Source organism: Xenopus tropicalis, chromosome 10 (genome assembly GCF_000004195.4).
Source record: "Xenopus tropicalis strain Nigerian chromosome 10, UCB_Xtro_10.0, whole genome shotgun sequence".
Classification (NCBI taxonomy): Eukaryota; Metazoa; Chordata; class Amphibia; order Anura; family Pipidae; genus Xenopus; species Xenopus tropicalis.
The window spans coordinates 33007009-33027312 of NC_030686.2; the positions used below are offsets into that span (position 1 = coordinate 33007009).

At 42.1% G+C, this 20304-nt stretch overlaps 1 protein-coding gene across 1 annotated transcript; it reads left to right on the forward strand.

The window, feature by feature from the left end:
• The first annotated feature begins 2387 nt into the window (after nucleotides 1-2387).
• Nucleotides 2388-8707, forward strand: cbx4 (chromobox 4). The gene is given in 5 exon segments (NM_001102857.1): nucleotides 2388-2764; nucleotides 2907-2950; nucleotides 5462-5527; nucleotides 6338-6404; nucleotides 6795-8707. Coding segments are annotated over 5 exon segments (1524 nt in total). The 5' UTR covers nucleotides 2388-2695; the 3' UTR covers nucleotides 8073-8707.
• The last annotated feature ends 11597 nt before the right edge of the window (nucleotides 8708-20304 follow it).

A 20304-nucleotide genomic window follows, 5' to 3' on the forward strand; every position in this document is an offset into this window, starting at 1 on the left:
TAGCCATAGATGATAGAACCACTAGCTCTTTGCAAGAAAACAGACAGGAAAATTTGATAAAAAACAGCAGCAATAAACAATGTGACTTACTAAATATCCACAAATCAACCACACTCAGTGGCCTTGGAAATCTCATCACCCCCAGATAAGACTCAGCTGCTTCATGGTATGAATGGATTAAACAGTTTCAGCTCCTGATTAAAAAAAAAGCAGCAATTTCTGTTCCATTTACTTAAATATACCAACACTAATTAATGCACATAGTATGTCTCCAGCTGCTAATGATATTTTCTTTATCTTCATAAAAATGTCAGTTTTCCTTTACCCCTACACACAGACTATATTTATTTGCAATTACAAACAAGCGCCACTTCATCCCATTTATATAGCCCGACCCCATCACTGGTTGTTAACTGCATCCTTCTTGGAAAGATCTTCTGCAGCATCCCATATTATATTACTTATCAGCTATATTCTATAATGAACATAACATCACTTGCCTATTGTAATTTATTAGCTGTACACCAATACCCAGAATCCCCACTATTACACATTTAACCCCAAATATATATAGAAATACACACTTATTCATTCACCCTCATCATTCACCCTAATATACCCACCCATAACAATTCTGTACCTACTTATGTATGAACATGCAGCCTCCTTCAGATTAAACTCCTATGTGGCAAAAGAAACCATCCCCATAATTACTTATCAAGAACACCTCTCAAATGTACTGAAAACCACCTACTCGCTATAAATAAACGATTATTAATGGCATCCCTTCAAAGCACCCCTTTATACACCCCTCATACATCTGCTGCCCCCCTTATCATTAAGAGTCCCCCTTTTATTCTCTGTATCTGATCTACTTGCAGCCCTGCATTCCAAATGTAAAAACACTAATCTTATAACTAAACACGAATCTAATAATAATCTATTATTATCTATGAATCTGTTATTAGCTAAATAACCGTCCTCCTATAATAAAATACACCTAGCCGGCAATTCACACCGTTTGCTCGCCACCGCCCCCGACATATACACGGTTGGTACTATAAACCCAAGCGTCTCATTCCCTGAATTCTGCCCAATCCGAACACACGGATTTTCTGTCGCTTGCATCATACGTTACAGATCTTCTCAGCAACTTCTATGTAATTTCTTTCCTAAGACGACGCGATCTCCTTCCTCCTCTCATTGAATTCGATTTCCTTTGTGCCCTGTTAGTGCCCGACATCTCCCGTTTCCCAGCACTGTACTCTGCGGCGCAGTTTTACGGCACCAGATAATTGCCCATTTAGTATCTGTGCGACTGGTTGCGTTCCTGTGTGTGCAAACACGCACTCCCATGTATCAAAGATTCCGAATACAGGGCGTATGCTTAAGGGAGACTAGCATTATTATTAACTATTATTAATCTAGTTTTACAGAAACGAATGAAGTTTGGGATTCTGCTACATATTAATTACCCAATGAATTCATTAGTAGGTAAGGCTGAGCTTTCACATTCTCTGAACTTTGCAGCAGCAGCCGCTGCGATTTTTTTTTGTTTGTTTTTTCGGTGCAAGTGACGCAGTAACACTAAGTAACTATTCGCAAACACTGCAATTCTCTGCCACAAGTGCGCCCGTTTGCGCCTTATTTTGCCTTTAGCAACAATCCTCTTACTGCCAAGCTGAGCGGCCCTTACAGCTCCGAACTACTGAACCATACGGTGCAACCGACTGAGCAGGGGCAACATCTTTTCAACCCCGCTTTACGTCTAGCTGTAGTAGCTGTAGCTGTCTAGTTGTATATCACTTCCCATCTATTTAATAACGTTTATAGGTGGGGGTACCAGGTGCGCTGGGATTCGCAGCAAGTGACGCTTTACAGATACAAGTGCGCAAAAAAGACGCGATAGTAGGAAATATTAGTTGTAGTGTAACATACTCAGCAAGCAGCAGTGTGTCACATTTTTAGAATCTTTGTCGTTGCGCTACTTCCAGTCACAAGAAGCGTCAAAACTCCTTCCCTTGTGGTTTCCCCCTCTTATTATTCCCCCTCCGTTATTATTATTTTTCCCTTATTATTATCTTATTATTCCCCCCCTTATTATTCTTATTATTCCCCCTCCGTATTTCTTTACAAGCAAACTGGAATTACTTATCATACAATTGCTTTACCATAGGGTAACCCACCCACCCCCATATACACACAGTGTCTGCGGGCTCTCCACACTTGTCCCCCAGTCACTTAACCGCACTGTAAGGACAGGAGCCGTGCTCTCAGCCAATGAACGCTGTCCCTGGTTGCTCGGTGACAGGTGCAAGCTCCGCCCCGTGACGCAGGAGATCAAGAGCTGCTTGAGAAGGGCTGCGGAGACCACGGAAGCTCAGAATGCAGAGAGAGGGGAGAGTGAGCGGAACGGACCTGGACTGGCTGCTAAGGCGCAACAGTGGCGGAAAGCCAGGACATAAGGAACATACTGGATATTAGAGTTTGACCCTTGCTTGTGTGAGAGTGGTAGAACAGACGCAATCTGTCCGGCACTGTAGGGGCTTTGGGGGCGCAGCAGTGCGGAGCAGCGTGCAGTTTTGCGGGTGTCCTGGACTGGGCAGTTCCGCAAGGACCGGGGAGCACCGAGCGGGATTGACAGCGGCTTGTTCTTCCAGCGGGACTGAGCTCCAGCCCCTCACTGCTGGGGAACATGGAGCTGCCCGCCGTCGGAGAGCATGTGTTCGCGGTAGAAAGCATCGAGAAGAAGCGGATCCGCAAGGTGAGAGCGAGTAGAACCATTCGTGGCTCCGGGGATCGGGTTTAACGGGATTATACTGGTACCGATTGCTGGGACCGGCGCTTGGTGGGGGCATTAGTACTGGGCGTATTGGCACGGAATTCACCTTCTCTTCTTTCTACAGGGCCGAGTGGAATACCTTGTCAAGTGGAGAGGATGGTCTTCCAAGTGAGTATCCGAATAGGAAGACGCTAGGCCATTTTGGGGGCTCATTTCTAGTCTGCCATTGAGCCCCCCTTGATTTAGAAGCATCAGATATGGCTTTGGGGGCCCCAGAAATGATGGTGAGCAGTACAGATGCCTTGGCTGCACCATGTGGCCAGTATCAGGGAATGCCAGGCACACAGCGGGCACAGAGCAAGTGTATCCAGCTGCTGCTGCCTGGCATGCATCAGGCAATGGTGGGGGTGGAGAGGGGGCTTCACCAGCTGTGCCATTTAGATTCCTCTGCTCTTTTCAGTCCCTAACACCCCCTTTAGGCAAGGCTGACTATGCTGAAATCTTGCAACACTTTCAGTCTAGCCCCCCCCCCCAAAGCTGTAGATACAGGACTTCTCTTGGATTCCCTCTATCACCTAAATAATATATAGATAGGAAAAAAATGAAAAATTTTGTGTAATGGGTTGGGGGCCAGTTTGACAGGGAATGGTATATTCTGATGTGTTGGTTGGCACTACATGGAATTGGTGTGGGGGCAGGGAGTGTACTGGCTGCAAAGGCTGGAATTTCTTTCCCTGCTCCCCCTCTGCCGCCCTTCTCTTTTCCTCTCTAGCGCTCTCTCTTTCTTTCTCCTTTCAGTCGTCCCCCTCTCCTGCTCTCACTCTCTTCCTCCCTCCCTATTTTTTTACACTCGCAGCAGCAGCAGCACCACCCTCCCCTTTCATATGAGCAGCAGATTGTTACACATACTGGCTGTAGGGAAGGCAGAGCTGTGGAACTATGAGCTACAGTTTGCCCAGATTTGAACCCTAGGATTGTGCGCAGCCCTAGCCAAGATCTGATTGGCCTTCTGCCACTACAGTTCTTGGGCTGAGGATATGGCAGGAATCTTTATTACAATATAATAAAATCATTTAAGGGGTTTTTCACCTTTAACTTGACTTTTAGTATGATGTGGAGAGTGATATTCTGAAACAATTTGGAACTTGTCTTCATTTATTATTATTATTTGTGGTTTGTAGCAGCACTCCAGTTTGGAATTTCAGCAGCTATTTGGTTGCTAGGGTCCAAATTACCCTACCAAGTGGCATTGATTTGAATAAGAGACTGGAACATGAATAGGGGAGAGCTTGAATAGAGAAATAATAAAAAAAAGTAACAGCAATAATACAGTTGCAGCCTGATAGAACAAATGAAGACTAATTGAAAAGCTGCTTACAATTAGCCATTCTGTAACATACCAAAGGTTAACTTTAAGGTTAACTTTAAGGTTAACAACCCCATTAACTTGCACCACTTTATTTGAATTTAATGTTTAATGTATCACTAGTTTGACAGACCCACACTAACGTTTATGCACAATGTACACACCTGCAGGCATTTCAGTTGGATAAAAGTTTGTCCCGTGAAGTTGTTTGTATAAATGAGGCCTTTCTGGTGTCTCCGCCCAGTGCTTACCTTCTAGCATGTCACGTGTGTTGTCAAACCTAGAGTTTACAGTTAGTTACTTAGGGTAGTCTGTTAAATCACTAGTATTTGTTGAAAATTTGATGGCTTTGGACAGCTTGACCATTCACTCTGCGGATTGAAGGTCAGATTCCATGTGTTATGGCCGGACTGTACCAATCCAGACATTCAGCTCTACTCAGAAGTGTGGACCCATCCTATTTAAGTTTGGCGATTGGACCCATATGCAGATCACTTATCTGCCACTTCAGTCAAGAAAAATCACTTTATAACTTGAGAGGAAAGGAAAGACAATCCTCAGTTCTTTACTGACTAGGGATACCAGCTGGAGGGGTCGGGACACCCAGGCCTGTCGTCTTACATGTACCTTCCTTGAATGAATAGTCAGCTTGGCACCTGTTATCTGCCTGTTAGTGGGCTAGAGGTTTGATTGATAAAATGGTTGTGCAGTGGCCCTCAAACTCATTCTGATACAAAAATTCTAGGTCATTATCTGTCCTGCAACCTTTTATCTGCAGCACAATCAGCTATGTAGCGGAAACAGAACCTTTTATTTAAGGGTCCCTTGAGGGCCATAATTAATGAAAAAAACCAGGGTATATATGTAGGTCACCGTGTCAGAGTTTTGCTGGACCCTAATTGCTAGGGGGCCCAGTCACCTTTAGTTATATGTGGGGTGCTTTAAACAAGGGGAGAATAGGTCCTTGTATTAGTACTGTGATCACCTCTGTAAGCGATCTCCACTTTAGAGCATACTAATGTAGGGTTCCGATTCTCTCTGCCTGCATTTTGTAGGCAGGTGGAGACAAGCTGATCCGCTCCTATATGCTCCTGTGTGTAGCTGTATTAAGAGCATTGGCCTGAGCGCAGCTACACGGAGCAGTAATCGGGATAAAAACCGTGAAAGTATGCATTAGTAGCGGAACTGCTTCTTTCCGCCTGCTTGCAAAACTCAAGTGGAGAGAAGCAGACCCTACACTTTGTGTGCTCTTGCCCTTAAAAAAAAAAAAAAAACTCTAGTAATAATTATTATCTATGTTTATATTCTGGCAGATATAACACCTGGGAGCCAGAAGAGAATATTTTGGATCCAAGGCTACTGGTTGCCTTTCAGAACAGGTGAGATGGAGTAAACACTTACGCCACGTCTAGCTTCAGAAAGAAAAATGTCATATTTTAGAACAGCATGTTCCATGCATACCGGGGCAGTATGTTTTTTACATTTATCAGTAATAGAAGTATAACGTATCTCTCTTTATGGAGAAGCATAACCTTTTCCAAGTGGCTCAGTTTTGTCCCTGTGCTTTTTTTTTTTTATTATTTGGTCTTTCCTGTTTTAAAGCTCTTAATTATTCTTGTGTATGTTTATTAGCAGCTTTTTGTACAGTGCTTTGTCCCTCTGTCCCTAAAAGGTTTATATTTGAGAAGTGGGGGAGGGAGGTGGTTCCACTGCAAGGTTACAAGGAAACACCCCTCCCTCCCCCCCCCCCAGCTCCAAAGAACCACTATTGGCTAATACTGACGTTAAGTAAACAGTCTGTGGAGCAGAGGCTCCCCTGCCTTGGATAGCATGTACACCGCACTGTGCATCCTAATGAGATCATTAGCATGGAGTTTGCATTTGTACCCTTAACCACTGAGCAGTTCTTGCCTATTTTCTGTTATGCCACACAGGAAGCAAAACCTGCTGTGGGTACGGTCTGACTTGCTTCAGACCACAGGCAGCATGCTCATAGTTACAGGCATTTTAAGGTTTCCTTTGCCCACTATGTATTGCACATATCTTTACTAATGTACTTTAGTTGCAGAACAACCTGTGTCTGCCTTGCATTCTAAAGCAAAGTTGTTGTTGCTGTGTTAACTTTGTAAATATTCAGAGTACATTGTGAATGCATTGGAATAAACTGTATTATGTTCAATCTGTCACAGGGAAAGACAAGAGCAGATCATGGGATATAGGAAACGTGGCCCCAAACCAAAGCATCATATTGTTTCTGTAAGTTACAGTGTAAGAAACTGAAATGTATCTCTGACATGTTTTGTATGTGTTTACTGAATGTTCTGCTAACTCACTAAATATTTATATAAGCAAATGTTCTGTGTGATTTAAAAATGTTTTTGCACAAAGTAATAACACCAGAACACATGTGCTGTTTCTGCATTTGTTTCATGGGGATCCACATTGTGACACCCTGGGATTTAAGCAACAGCAGCAAATGAGTTGAGAGTAAAATATGTTATTTTGGTCATTGTATATCTTTATGCTCTAGATAGGCATTTATTCTTGGCTACAATTGTGCTAATTGTATTAAAATAACCCAGTCATTTTGGCAAACAAACACAACATTTAAAATTTAAAATAAATGTAATCTCCTAATTGTTATAGATACCGTCCTTTGCTCGCCGCTCCAATGTTTTGAATGGACGCAATGATTCGCCTGGTGAAAACCGAACCAAGTTGGACCTAGGGCCTATCCCCAAGAGCCAGCCCCATCAATATCAGCTAAACAGTAAAAAACATCACCAGTACCAGCCCAGTGGCAAGGACCACAATGAAAAGCATCATTCGAATACCAAGAAGAAATACTATTATCAGCTCAATAGCAAAAAACATCATCACTACCAACCTGATCCTAAGATGTATGAACAGTATGCCTTGGGAAAAGAGTCTCAAATCAGTACTGATCCCAGTAACAGACACAGAGAGTCCTGGGCACACACAAAGGCTGCAGATGTAGGGACTCAAATGAAGAATGGTACAGATCCAGTACTAAGTGGGCTGGAAAGAAATGGCCTCTCCAATGGAGTCTCTAGTAGCCCTTCAAAGGAACTGCCAAGCAATGGTATTGGAGGGAAGATGAAAATTGTGAAAAATAAAAATAAGAATGGGAGAATTGTGATAGTTATGAGCAAATATATGGAAAATGGGATGCAATCTGTAAAAATAAAGTCTTCAGAGGAGGACTGTGAAATGGGGGATCCGAGAAGAAGGTTGGAGTCCCCAAACTCCTTCAATGGGGACAAAACATGCAAAGCACAGGAAGAAAAAACCGAGCATTGGAAGAAGCGAGTGGAATCCAGGGTAAAGATAAATGAAAGTAATGGAAGTGTGGATAGAGGGTCAGTACAGCTTTCAGGCCTCAGGAGGACTTATTCTACTGCCAGTGAATCTATACATGATCAACCATTGCAGCTCACCTCGAAGAGTAACCATATTCCTTTGTCAAACAGGACCAGCTCTCCTATTTATGCAGGGGAGCCCTACAAAGATACAGTTTATACTAATCCAAGAAAACGTTGTCTGTCTGAAGCAAATGGGGACAGGGAGCTTTGTAAGAAGGCTCTTGCATCTCGGAGTGTAAGTGCTCCCAGCACACTGGAATGCAAGGCAGGCCTGACCCCTATTAATGTACCTGCACAGGAACCAGATATTATTCTCTTGGACTCCGACTTGGATGAACCCATAGACCTGCGCTGTGTGAAGTCTCGGTGTGACAGTGACCAAGAGGTGGAAAAACCTGAGGTCCAAGTCACTCAGAAACCTCAGTCAGTTGATGTGGATGTTTGTGAGTCTGAATTTAAACCTTTCTTTGGAAATATAGTAATTACAGATGTCACAGCCAATTGCCTTACGGTCACTTTTAAGGAATATATAACGGTGTGATTCTTAAAACTATATGCAGGGAAACCGTGTTTCCTTCTGAACTGCATATACTAAACTGACACTTTCCAGCCAGTCGGCATGATTTTTAATCTTCCCTATGGATATATTATATATATATAGAGTTGCTGGAAGGGCCTAGCAGTGGCTGGATTCTAATAACTTATGTGCCATCCAAGGATCACTATGACAAAGCACTTAAATCCATGTCTGTTTTGATTGAAAACTAGGTTAATTGTGTTTATTTATTTTATATTTATACCTGGAAATGATCGGCTCTTCGGTGTCCTTGTTCTGTCTGGGAGAATCGTGTTAGCTGTTCAGTGTTCCGCCTTCTTATACACGTGAAAGAGAGAGAGGACAGACTTTGTAACCTTATATACGTTTTTTTTTTTATTTTTTAAACATTTATTTATATTTTGTTTGCAAAAAAAAATGAGAGCTCTTTCTAGTATATGCTGCTATTAGAATTGTTAATGCTTCCTGTAGCTGCTTGGATGTAAAAATTAAATGGAGAATTGTTATGTGAGCAGCAGGAGGCTGTATAAGAGAGGTCTGGATATATCCATGTCCCGCTACAAATCCTCCATGTGTAAAATATTGTATTGTGTAATTATAATACAGGGTTATAAAAAGGACATTGCTTCCAAGTCTTGCTTTAGTATGTATTTGTGTGATTTATATGCAGACACTGACTCCACTGGTGCACTCAATAACTGCCCATAGTAGTCCTTAAGTGGGGCTTGACACCCTAAGAAAGAATTCCAAATCCTTTTTTTCTGTGCAAAATACACTTTACACTATATCAATTATATAAATGTATAAATTATGCTTCATTTGGTCTTGGAATTAGCTATCAAGAGTACACAATTATAGACCGTGAGTAGATGTGGAATGTGATGAGAGTAGTGATATCTAGGAAGTGCAGAATGGAAAGTGAAAGTGATTGCTATACCTGAGGCATAGAGGCAGGGAAGGCAATATATGATTGACTGATGTGAATGATAAACAAGTTCTGCACAACATGGCACCTTATGAATAAAGGATATAGTGATTAATGTACCAAGGCCAGATAGAAGCACAAGGCCGAGATCGTTTCTAATTTCCTCAAATTTTACAAAAGGGAATAAACTATATCTTTATAAATGGCACGGCCTTACCTCAGAATGCGCCATTTATAACTTTATGATGCAGATGTGTATGTCTCCTAGCATCCCCCCCCACCTCCTCACTGAATAGACTGTGCCTTTAACAACTGTATATCTTTCCCCCAGGAACCTGCACCACCTACTTCCCCCACTATTCCTCCACTAGGTATCTCCCAGTACTTGCACAAGCCAGTCCATACCAGCAGGGAATAAAAGGCCTCTGCCAGGAAGTGCATGCACTGTAGGCCTGCCTCCCCCCTGCAAGATTGTCTGTGTTGAAAAGTAAAGACTTTGAGAGGCAGCCTGCAAAGTGAAAATATAAGGGAGGAAGCAGAGATGAGACCAAGGAGTGGGTTTCGCATCTAAGGGAAACATTCAGACTAGGGAATGGTTGGGAGCTGACAGAGTCACAGGCAGGCTTGAAGGATTACAGCTGGAACTGACAGGCGGAAGGAGGCAGTCAGTCAGAAGAGAATAATGGACAGGTGGATGGGAGTGGGAGAGTAGAATTGATGGGAGAGGGAAAACAGGGAAGGCAGTGCTGCTGGATTGAAAAGGGGGAGAGCTTGCTGAAGGAATTTAAATATTGAAAAACCCATGAGGCCACAGGCTGAGTGAACCGAGGTGACTTCTAACTTCTTTATGCATTTTCATAAGGCGGACATTATTCATTATAATCTAAAGATATTAGAAGTCACCTCGGTTCACTCGGCCTGTGGCCTCATGGTTTTATATGGCCAGGTAACTCCTCAGTGACTTCTTATATCTGTATATTTTACAGTAGGGGGTACATTATTCAGCCCCACCCGACTCACAAGTGGGCCAAAACGTTGGTTGTTTTGCACTAATTATGAATAAACTTTGTCTTTTTCTAAAAGTCCTGTGCTGTGCCAAACATATTTCCAAGATGTTATGCAGCTCTTTGCAGAAATTATTCATCATTCAAATCAGTCTCTGGAACTGAAGCTGGAAAGGTTGCCAAATGAGCAGATCTTTAAGCAATTTGGCCACCTACATGCTGGGCCAAAACAGGCTGATCCAGTTAGATAAATGAGCCTGGCAGCAGCATTAAGAACAGAGTTTGTGCAGAATTGTTTGGATGTGCGGTGTAAAAGACATGGGAGTCTAATACTATTCGTAGGCAACTTGTCTGTGTGGATGGCTAAAAGTTGATGTTATTGACTGAGAGACAGGGGGATAAGTTGGAGGAAATATAATGAATTCTGTTTTAGAAAGATTCAGTTTCAGGTGGCACTGTGACATCCAGGAGGAGATGGCAGACAGTCTGTAATTTGGTAAAGGACAGAAGGGGAGTGCTCAGGTGTAGCATAAAGGTATATTAAGCCCAAATGACTAAATAAAGCTGGCTGTACACTGAATGATTTACAATTTTGGGCTGATTCAATCATTTTTCCCTCAGGCCAAATGATCTGATCACAACATATGTGGTATGCAGGCCATCATGGCGAGGACTTGCATCAACCAACCAGCATGATATTTGTTCTGTCAAGATTTTTAAGCCTGAAATTTTTGGGTAGATATCATTCAAACAGGTCGTTTGGAGGGCCCCAAACACAGGCAGCTGAGTTGTTGACTCAGTCTCAACGGTCTGAATTGGCAGCTGAAATCTGCCCATGTCTGGCCACCTTAAGGGCTCTGGCACACGGGGAGATTAGTCGCCCGCAACAAATCTCCCTGTTCGCGGGCGACTAATCTCCCTGAGTTGCCATCAGTTGCCATCCCACCGGCGACAATGTAAGTCGGCGGTGGGATGGCACACGCGGCGGCGAGATTTCGGCAAATCGCTGGTGGGATGGCAATTCGGGGAGATTAGTCGCCCCGTGTGCCAGAGCCCTAAGACAGAGCCTTGTGGCGCTCCAACAGGTAGGGGATGCAGTGAATGTGGAGTTGGTGAAAACAACTTCAAAGGAACTATTAGAAAGATTAGCTGTGGAAGAGCAGATTTACGAATTCCAGCTAAGTATAAAAGTAGGGGGTCGAGAATGGAGTTGTGAGCGAGATGCTGGACCAGGCGGTTGTGCAGAAGTCTTTGCAACACAAATGAAAGTAGAGAGACCAGACGATAGCTGGAGGGAGAGCTGGGATGGGTTTTTTCTGAGGATGGTGAGTGATTAGCGCTTTTTCTATGAAGAAGGAAGAGTACCAGAAACATCTGCTTCTGAAGCTTAAAGAATTAAGGGGAGGAAGTTAGGTCCACTGATTCCCTCTTGAACAAAGTGCATATATTAGGGACTTGTAACATTATATTTACTCATTGTTTTTTTAAAAGCACATAAGAAGTACCTTCTATACAGCAAATATTAAACCAAGTGTGCCAGTAGAAAAGTATAAAGATTAGAATTATTCAAAATTAGAATGATGCTACAATTCACCATAGCAATTCTGCAAACATGAACTTAGCTCTGCACCAGGGGGAATGTTGATCTGCCTTTTTACAGCTGCGGAAGCTCTGGCTTTTTACTCTCTTACACAAGTGCTGTGGTTTCTTTTATTTTATTTATTTTTTAAGAGAGTACTCCCGGAAACCACAAGTCTCAAGAAGCAGTTTAACTCTGAAATGGCCCTACAAGCTGTAGTCTTGTTATTTTTTAAACAGGGTGGACAGATGCTATACAGAGAATATGTTGTAGGATACTCCCTGCTAATTGAAGAAAGAGAGATCTACTATCCTGGGAAATGCTTACACAAAGGTTATTCTGTTTCAGAGGTCACTATTTGGTTTGCAACTTGTCTATAGAGGTGGCAGTGTCCTATTGCCGCTACAGGAAGGTGCAGGGTGGCAGTGTAAGTGTGCATTGCGACCTGCAAGCTGTGTAAAATACACCCCACCCATGAGCTCTATAATATATTTATTTTCAAGTAATAACATGAAAACAAGTGATACTCATGGGACCTTTCATACATGTGCCCCCAGATATCTCCTGAATATTATAAAGTGGGTATAGCAGAAGGTGTTGCATTGGTACGCAGAATGTGAGGGGTTAAGTGTTGTGCCAAAGTCCTAAACAGTTACATTTTTCTCCTTCAGTTGTTAACTATCAAACAGGTTAAACCATTTACAGAATGTGTTGTTGTTGATCCAGAACTGGGTGGGGGTGGGGTGAAGAATTAAAGCCACAGAAATATTGGTCAATTGCTTTATGCCTGGGAATAAAGTGCTAGTTACCATTTTATTGCTCATGTGAAATTATGAAGACTTCTCAGTATCTGTCTAGCATTGCCTTTTCTATAGATGAGTGGAAATTGTATGCTTAATTAAAGGGCATTATTATAGATTGCATCTCAGGGTTTCCAAACCTTTTCCTCTTTCCAGCTTTCAAATGGGGGTCACTGACCCCAGCAGCCACAAACTATCACTCTGTGAGGCTACAATATTACTGTTATTGCTACTTCTTGTTACTTTCTATTCTGTCTCTCTCCTATACATATTCTAGTTTCTTACCCAAGCCACTGCCTTGTTACTAGGGTAATTTGAACCCTAGCAGCCAGATACTTGCTGAAATTCCAAACTGGACAGCTGCCGAACAAAAAGCTAAATAATGCAAAAAGTACAGAAAATACAAAGTGAAGACCAATTGCAAAAATCAAGCTCCATTATTTCAAAATAATGTTTATGGGGAAAAAATCCAAAAGCAGTGTAGCATTACTAGGAATAACCAACAGGAACCAATTAGAATCTAATTAAGCTATCTGCAGATTATCAATAACAGCTAATAGCTGATTGGTTTCTATGAGTTACTGATCTGTCTACTTGAGGATCTATGAGTATAGATTGCTGTACATAAAGTTCCATTGATTGCAATAAACTGGGCAAAGTTCAATAAGGCAATATCTAAAACATGCAGATATCAGAGCTGATGGCAAACCTATGCAAAATAACCAAGATGTCATATTTGTATTAAATATCCTTGGATCAACTGGGTTCACATTTAATAAGTCTTAGGAAGTAGATTCCCTAGGGACTGTAGCTGACTTATGCGCTAAGCAAAAACAGATGTCACGTGCATGCATCTTCTTTTATAGGGGTTGACACTATCATATGGAATTGGTTTGTATGAGGATTTTCTTTTTCATAGCTAAATTATGTTTCTTTCAAAAAGTAACAGCCCTGTCCCACATTATGTATCCTAGCTAAGCTTAAAGCTAAAACAGAGCATACCATGATAGTGTTCAAGAATCCCAACTGATATGTAATGGGATATATTAGCAAAAAGAGATTAAAAAAAAAATCAATTTAATTATAAATGCCCATTCCAATACAATGCACACTGCAGGTGTTAGATATTTTTTGAGCTGTAACCAGTGTTGTGTTTGTGGCATGTGTATTAAATTAAACCTCAACCAAAAGCCTTTATCTTGGTCTTATCTGACCACATAAGCTTTTCTCGTATCACTGTCTGGCCATGTTTTTGACAAACTGCAGATGTGCTTTAAAATGGTTAATATTGAGTAATGGTTTTCTCCATGCTGGCCAGTGTTATGCAGAGATTTTTATATGGTTGACCCTTACCTAAAGTCAGTGGAACTGATCCAGTGGGACACTGGGAAAAAACCCAGTGGATGCTAATGGCTCTGATGACGGAAACTGTGGGTGTTTCCCCTGACCCCCCCAATCGGATGAGGAGTACAAGGTTGCGTCGGAGGCGAGAGTTGCAACACCGGGTATGGCCTGTGGATGAGCTCACTACTGGGATGGGGGGCCCATTCTGACCCTGCCTAAAGTGAAGTCTTGTAGTGGTAGAATAATAAAAGTGGAGCTGCTTTTCAGCAGGAAAAAGGCATGGTGCAAAAAACAGGTAATATACTGCAAGAGAGCCTGTTTCAGGCTGCTAAAAACATAAAACAAAAAGTTAATCTTTCAGCAGGGCAATGATCTCCAACAAAAGGCAAAGGAACACTGGAGCTGCCTAAGAACAAAAAGGTGAATGCAACAGCCCAGTCACAGCTGTGATCTCAATCCAAGTAAGAATATGTAGCATTGTTAGAAAACTGATATTCAAAACAACCTGCATGAAATCTGCCTGGTACAATGGGCCAATATCACAAACAACTTTTAAATATAAATTATATATATTTAATATTTTATGTGTTTTAAAGTTATGTGCAAATGTATCTGGCTGTTTATATTATCTGCACTGCTGGTTCACCCTCCTGACATTTTACAGCAGCCAGCTGGAGGAGAAGTGACTACATGAAATTGCAAACACACTTACAAAAAAACTTTAACTTGCAAAATAATTTGGCAAAAATAACTTGGCAAACCATTGAAAATGTTTATTGCATTTTGGAAAGATATTAGAATGATTTAGAAAAAAAGTTTTGGGGTGGACATGCCCAAATATCAGTACAGGTATGGGATCCATTATCCAGAAAGCTCAGAAAAACAAAATGGCCATGTCCAATAGACTCCATTTTAATCAAATAACACAATTTTCTTATTCTCTGTAGTAATAAAACAGTACCTTATACTTGATCCTAAGATAAAAGAGATCCTTATTGGAGGCCAACAATCATATTGGGTTTATTTAATGTTTCAATTACATTGATACAGAAAGATCCCTTATCCTGAAACCCCAGGTCTCTACCATTCTGGATAACAGGTCCCATACCTGTATTATTAAACATTCCATGCAGAGTATGTTGTACATCAGGGCTGTCCAATTTAAGGCCTCAGAAGGTTTTCCTAAACTGCAGGCAGGAAATTCACTAAATAAAATGAATTGCAATTGATCTTGTTAAGACTAGTGGCAGGTACAGATAATTAATCCTCCTTAGCAGGTCATATCAGAGACACATTTGGCTGCTGGGGCCATGCACAGTTGCAGCATTAGAAGACCTGTTTTATAGACAATAAATGTTCCCTATTTAGGTCCAGAAATTATGCCCTATTGGGAAGAGGCTGGTGGGGCCAATCCTGTAGATCAGTTAAACTGATATTTGCGATAAATCATTATTTTATTTGCCTTGGATCCTCCTGAGAAGATGGCAAATGACTGTTAAAACAATATTATGTATATGTGTTTTTAGCTATGGCTAAACTTGCCAACTACTAGCCAAGAGCTTTGAACTAGGTAAGTCTGAAAACTCTCCTCTGGTGATAACTAGGCCACAATGATAGCTTGTGAGTTACTGTATATGTCTGGAGCTCAATAATGGAGACCAGAGAAAAGAAATACAGTTTGCTAACCTGGATATACAATAGCAACCACCAAATACTCTTGTATGAGCATAATAGTGCAGGTGATGGGAAGATAAGCAATTTATTAGTATTTATTAGTATTATAATAAGTGATGCCCACATCAGGAAGCCGGGGCAGAGGAAGAAAGCAAGAGCAGAACTGCCATAAGATATCTATTATTTGCTAAATCATGCAGACTAAAAAGTATTTAGAGTAGGATAAATCGACTGCCACTGACTATAATAAATGACAGACCCCTTTAACAGAACCTTCCTAATTCCACACTGTAGTTCAGCACTGCTGTCTCTATCTGCCTTTAGCCATTAGTTGCATATGTCCCAATAAAGACAGCAGCTGCTGTGGGTTTATAGTACAACAGGTCTGGGTGGGTTAATCCAGTCACTAGTGCACATTTACCAGGTCCCCCAGTTTGCTTTTAGGGTGAAGGCACATGGAGCTACTTAGTAGCAGCTATGTGTCAGGACTGCTAAACTCCAGAAAATCCCCTGCCATAGACAATACTGAGAATTGCCCCAAAACACACAGAGACAATTATCAATAAATGATCAGTATTGTCTGTTTCTGTAGCTGTGACAAGTAGCTGCTACTTGTAGCTCAGTGTGTCTTCACCCTTAAGAAGTGGGTTTATGTAAAGTAAACTCGCCGACACCAAACGTTCCACTCACTGACACACAAGGGGTTAAATTCAGGCTTGCCAAGGTGCGCTGGTAATAACCCCCACTCTCCACCCATGAGTGTGACCCGGAACAGGTGGCGGGTAATCCTATTTCAGACAATCATTTGGAAAATCTCCCCTTAATTCCTCAGTCTCTGGTTACTGTCAGCTTGATTTGTCATTGTAAAGAGCCGCTCCGGGGAAGCTCACCCTCTCCTGTGTGTCTGCTGCTCGCTAGCGTATCCCTCTCTCCCTTCCATTTTCCCTAACTTAGCCGAACTTACTAACGCACAACATGTCCGCACACTGCGCGTCTACAGAGAGCGCCCATGCCAGCTGCAAACAGCGCGGCACAGCCCATGGGGGGCGATTTATTGCTTTCTCTGTAAAAGAAAATAAATAAATAACATGCTGGCAGGTACAGCGGTGTGTGTTTCTGGGCATTGCTGCCCTGTGGGGAATCGCAGTGGTTTGGCTCTGCAGTGCGTCTGTTCGGCTGAAGGCAGTGCCATGGTGCCAGCTTGGAACATTCCAATTCCCTTTACTGTTCCTCCATATACTGTATCGCCAGCTATCTAATCCTACAGGGTCAGAATCCACCCCAAGAACACGCAAAAATTGATTCATTAGAACATACTTGTTGTATGGGCTACAGGTTATACGCAATACCATGCGATTCTGACACCTGTCTGATACGTATAAATCTGCATAGAGGTATGTATGTATATGTTTATATATATCTATATCTCTATATATATATATCCTACTTATAGAGGCAGCACTGTACAGCACTAAATGTATAGAACAAACAGAGGTCATTACAAGAATATGTACAAATGAAGTACAATGACAATAAGTCTCAAAGAGGAGGAATAAGATCCCTGTTCCATACAGCTTACAGTCTAAGGGGTGACAGGACTATTTTGGCAGGTTGCTGCTCTAACAAGTTATATTTTAATGCAAAGACGAATTAGAGGCGAAAGGTCGGCCAGTTTCTAATAATTCGAATTTCAATCTCCTGTAGGATCAACATGAATCTAATGGGAGCCATTGCAGAGTACAGTACACCCCGCTTATTCAATACATAGACACGCAGACACTGTGGAGAAGGTGACATTTAGTTGAACTAATGTTCATTAATTTACTTTAATAAACATTAGAAAAAATTACTCAGCGGTAATACTAGCCAGTGGCAGTAAAAAGAGAGCATAAGCTATGTAATAATGGTAATAATGGCATATGTATTAATTATAGTACAAGCCAATGCCAGGTTTACAGGTGCAGTGTATGGAACAGGACATGACTGTACCCCAAAACCAAGCGTAGCTTTCTGTGTAAGAAGGAAAGGAATACCAGCAAGGTTTGTTATTTGAGCTAATGTTGTGGCAAAACTGATAATGATTCTGCCACCCACATACACGTTATAGAAACAATTGCATGTGTAATAGGGCTCTGTGGATTTTGCGAGTCTGTGCGATTTTGGGTGCCGTTTGTGCGCACATTTCGGCAGAACAATAGGGTAAGTGTATGTGGTTTGTAGCCTGTATTAACTCTCCTCTCCTGATCCTCCGTTTCCTTTCCTTATATGGAATTATCTAGGTCTCCATTGCTTTGCTCTCCTCTTGCGCTCTCTCAGCTCATCATTTCTTTCTGCACCCCCCCCCCATCCATATTCGGATTCTATGCACCCCCACCCCCAACACCCATATTTCACGTCGGAACTAAATTTCACACTTTTGCCCTGGTTATTTGGCAGAACTGTGAAACGCCTTGAAGCCCCTTATTTGTAGTGTTTTAGCTTTGTTCCGCTTGGTGCTGCCCTAGCCCCCACACATGTGCCCCCCCCCCCCCACACCCACCCAAAACACTAGACTCAATAGCCCCTTCTATTGCCCCAGCCCTGGGTGTTTTTCTCCGATTTCCGTATTCTTTGTCTCCTGCCCTGGATATAAGCCAGATACAATATGGAGGAGGAGAGGAAGGAACAGTCCGTTCTGTCTCTTTCCCTTGTATGGAAAAAACCCTAGAATCGTAAATACTGGGCTGACGATATGACCCCTTCTGGGGAAAGGGAGCCCCCTAATCGCTCACCCCGATCCCCCCAGCCCACAGCACCTAATGCCGAAAGCGGCACACACGTAGGTCCTGGGCACTGAGCACAACAGAAATGGCTGCTCTTTTCCAGTCTCTGTGCAGATAATAAAAGCTGCGATCCCAGCACCGAGGTTTTGCGCTGCGGGGGCAGAATAATAGGGCGCTGCCCTGACTATAGAAGAAATTCCAAGGCTATCGGCTGAGATTGGAGGTCCTGTGTTCTCCAGTTCTTACCAATATATTCATACTCGCAATTAAATAGCTGCAGACGTTACCAGCCTGTAATGTCGTCCTAATAAAGTACATGTCTATACCAGTCAGTGCAAGGACTTTATTTTATTAGCCTACCGTTTGCACATGTAAACATGCCCGTAAAAACGCGCAATTAGTCCCGTAAATTCAGATATAAACCCGCATGGGAAGGTACCCTGGTATAATGTTAGCTCAATGCCTCTGGGTTCCACTGTGCCCTGTCAGCATATCCTCTTGCCTGTACATTTCACTATTTGCCTAATTACCTGTAGGAAGGTTCTGGATCTGGTTAAGAACACCCGCGTAGGACGGTTCTGATTAGGGACATCAGTATAGGAGTATTATGGTTAGGGGCACCATTATAGGATTGTTAGGAAACACGTTATAGGATGATTCTGTTTTGGGAAACTGGCATAGGAATGTTCTGGTTAATAACACCGGCATATCCTTCTGGTTAAGGATACCGGTATAAAAAGGTTCTTGTTGGGAATACCGGCATAGGATACTTCTGGTTAAGAACACCGGTATAGGAACATTCTGGTTAGAAACACCGGTATAGGAACATTCTGGGTGGGAACACCGGTATAGGAGTATTCTGGTTGGGAACACCGGTATAGGAACATTCTGGTTGGGAACACCGGTATAGGAACATTCTGGTTAGAAACACCGGTATAGGAACATTCTGGGTGGGAACACCGGTATAGGAGTATTCTGGTTGGAAACACCGATATAGAAAGATTTTGGTTGGGAACACCGGTATAGGAAGATTGTGGTTAAGAACACCGGTATAGGAAGATTCTGGTTAGGAACACCGGTATAGGAAGATTCTGGTTGGGAACACCGGTATAGGAAGATTCTGGTTGGGAACACCGGTATAGGAAGATTCTGGTTAGGAACACCGGTATAGGAAGATTCTGGTTAAGAACAACGGTATAGGAAGATTCTGGTTAAGAACACCGGTATAGGAAGATTCTGGTTAAGAACAACGGTATAGGAAGATTCTGGTTAAGAACACCGGTATAGGAAGATTCTGGTTAAGAACACCGGTATAGGATACTTCTGGTTAGGAACACCGGTATAGGAATATTCTGGTTAGGAACACCGGTATAGGAAAATTCTGGTTAGGAACACCAGTATAGGAAAATTCTGGTTGGGAACACCAGTATAGGAACATTCTGGTTGGGAACACCGGTATAGGAATATTCTGGTTGGGAACACCGGTATAGGAACATTCTGGTTAGGAACACTGGTATAGGATACTTCTGGTTAATAACACCGGTATAGTAAGATTCTGGTTAGGAACACCTAAAGGAACATTCCCGCATAGGGTGGCTCTGGTTAGGAACAGCGGTATTAGGATTATTTTAGCTAAAGTCACCAATATATTATCTTTTGGTTAAAGACACCGGTATAGGATAATTATGGTTAGGGACACAGTTATATGACTATTCTTTTTAGAGACACCGGTAAGATACTTTTGGTTAGAAAACCCGTTAAATAATGCTGGTTAGGAACACCTGACACGATTTTTATTACTGTTCCCAAGATTGTCGTATAAACTGCAGTTTGCTTTGTGTGAATAACATCTACCGGTTTGCGACCCCGAGAAGGATGGGAAGCCTAAGTGTTTAGGGGCATAAGGTTAGTGGTTGTATGTTTTAAACATGGGATTTATAAGCACCATTTCGGTAGGCAAAAATAGGTTAGTCTGTAATGGGACAGAATGCTAGTTTATAATGGGGCAAAAACCCAGTCATTTTATATGTAGGGAATATATTGTAATACTGTAATTTATAAGGATATTTTAAATCACTGAGGAGATCTATGATCATTTAACAGCACTAGGCCAAAGGCTTTTATACCGG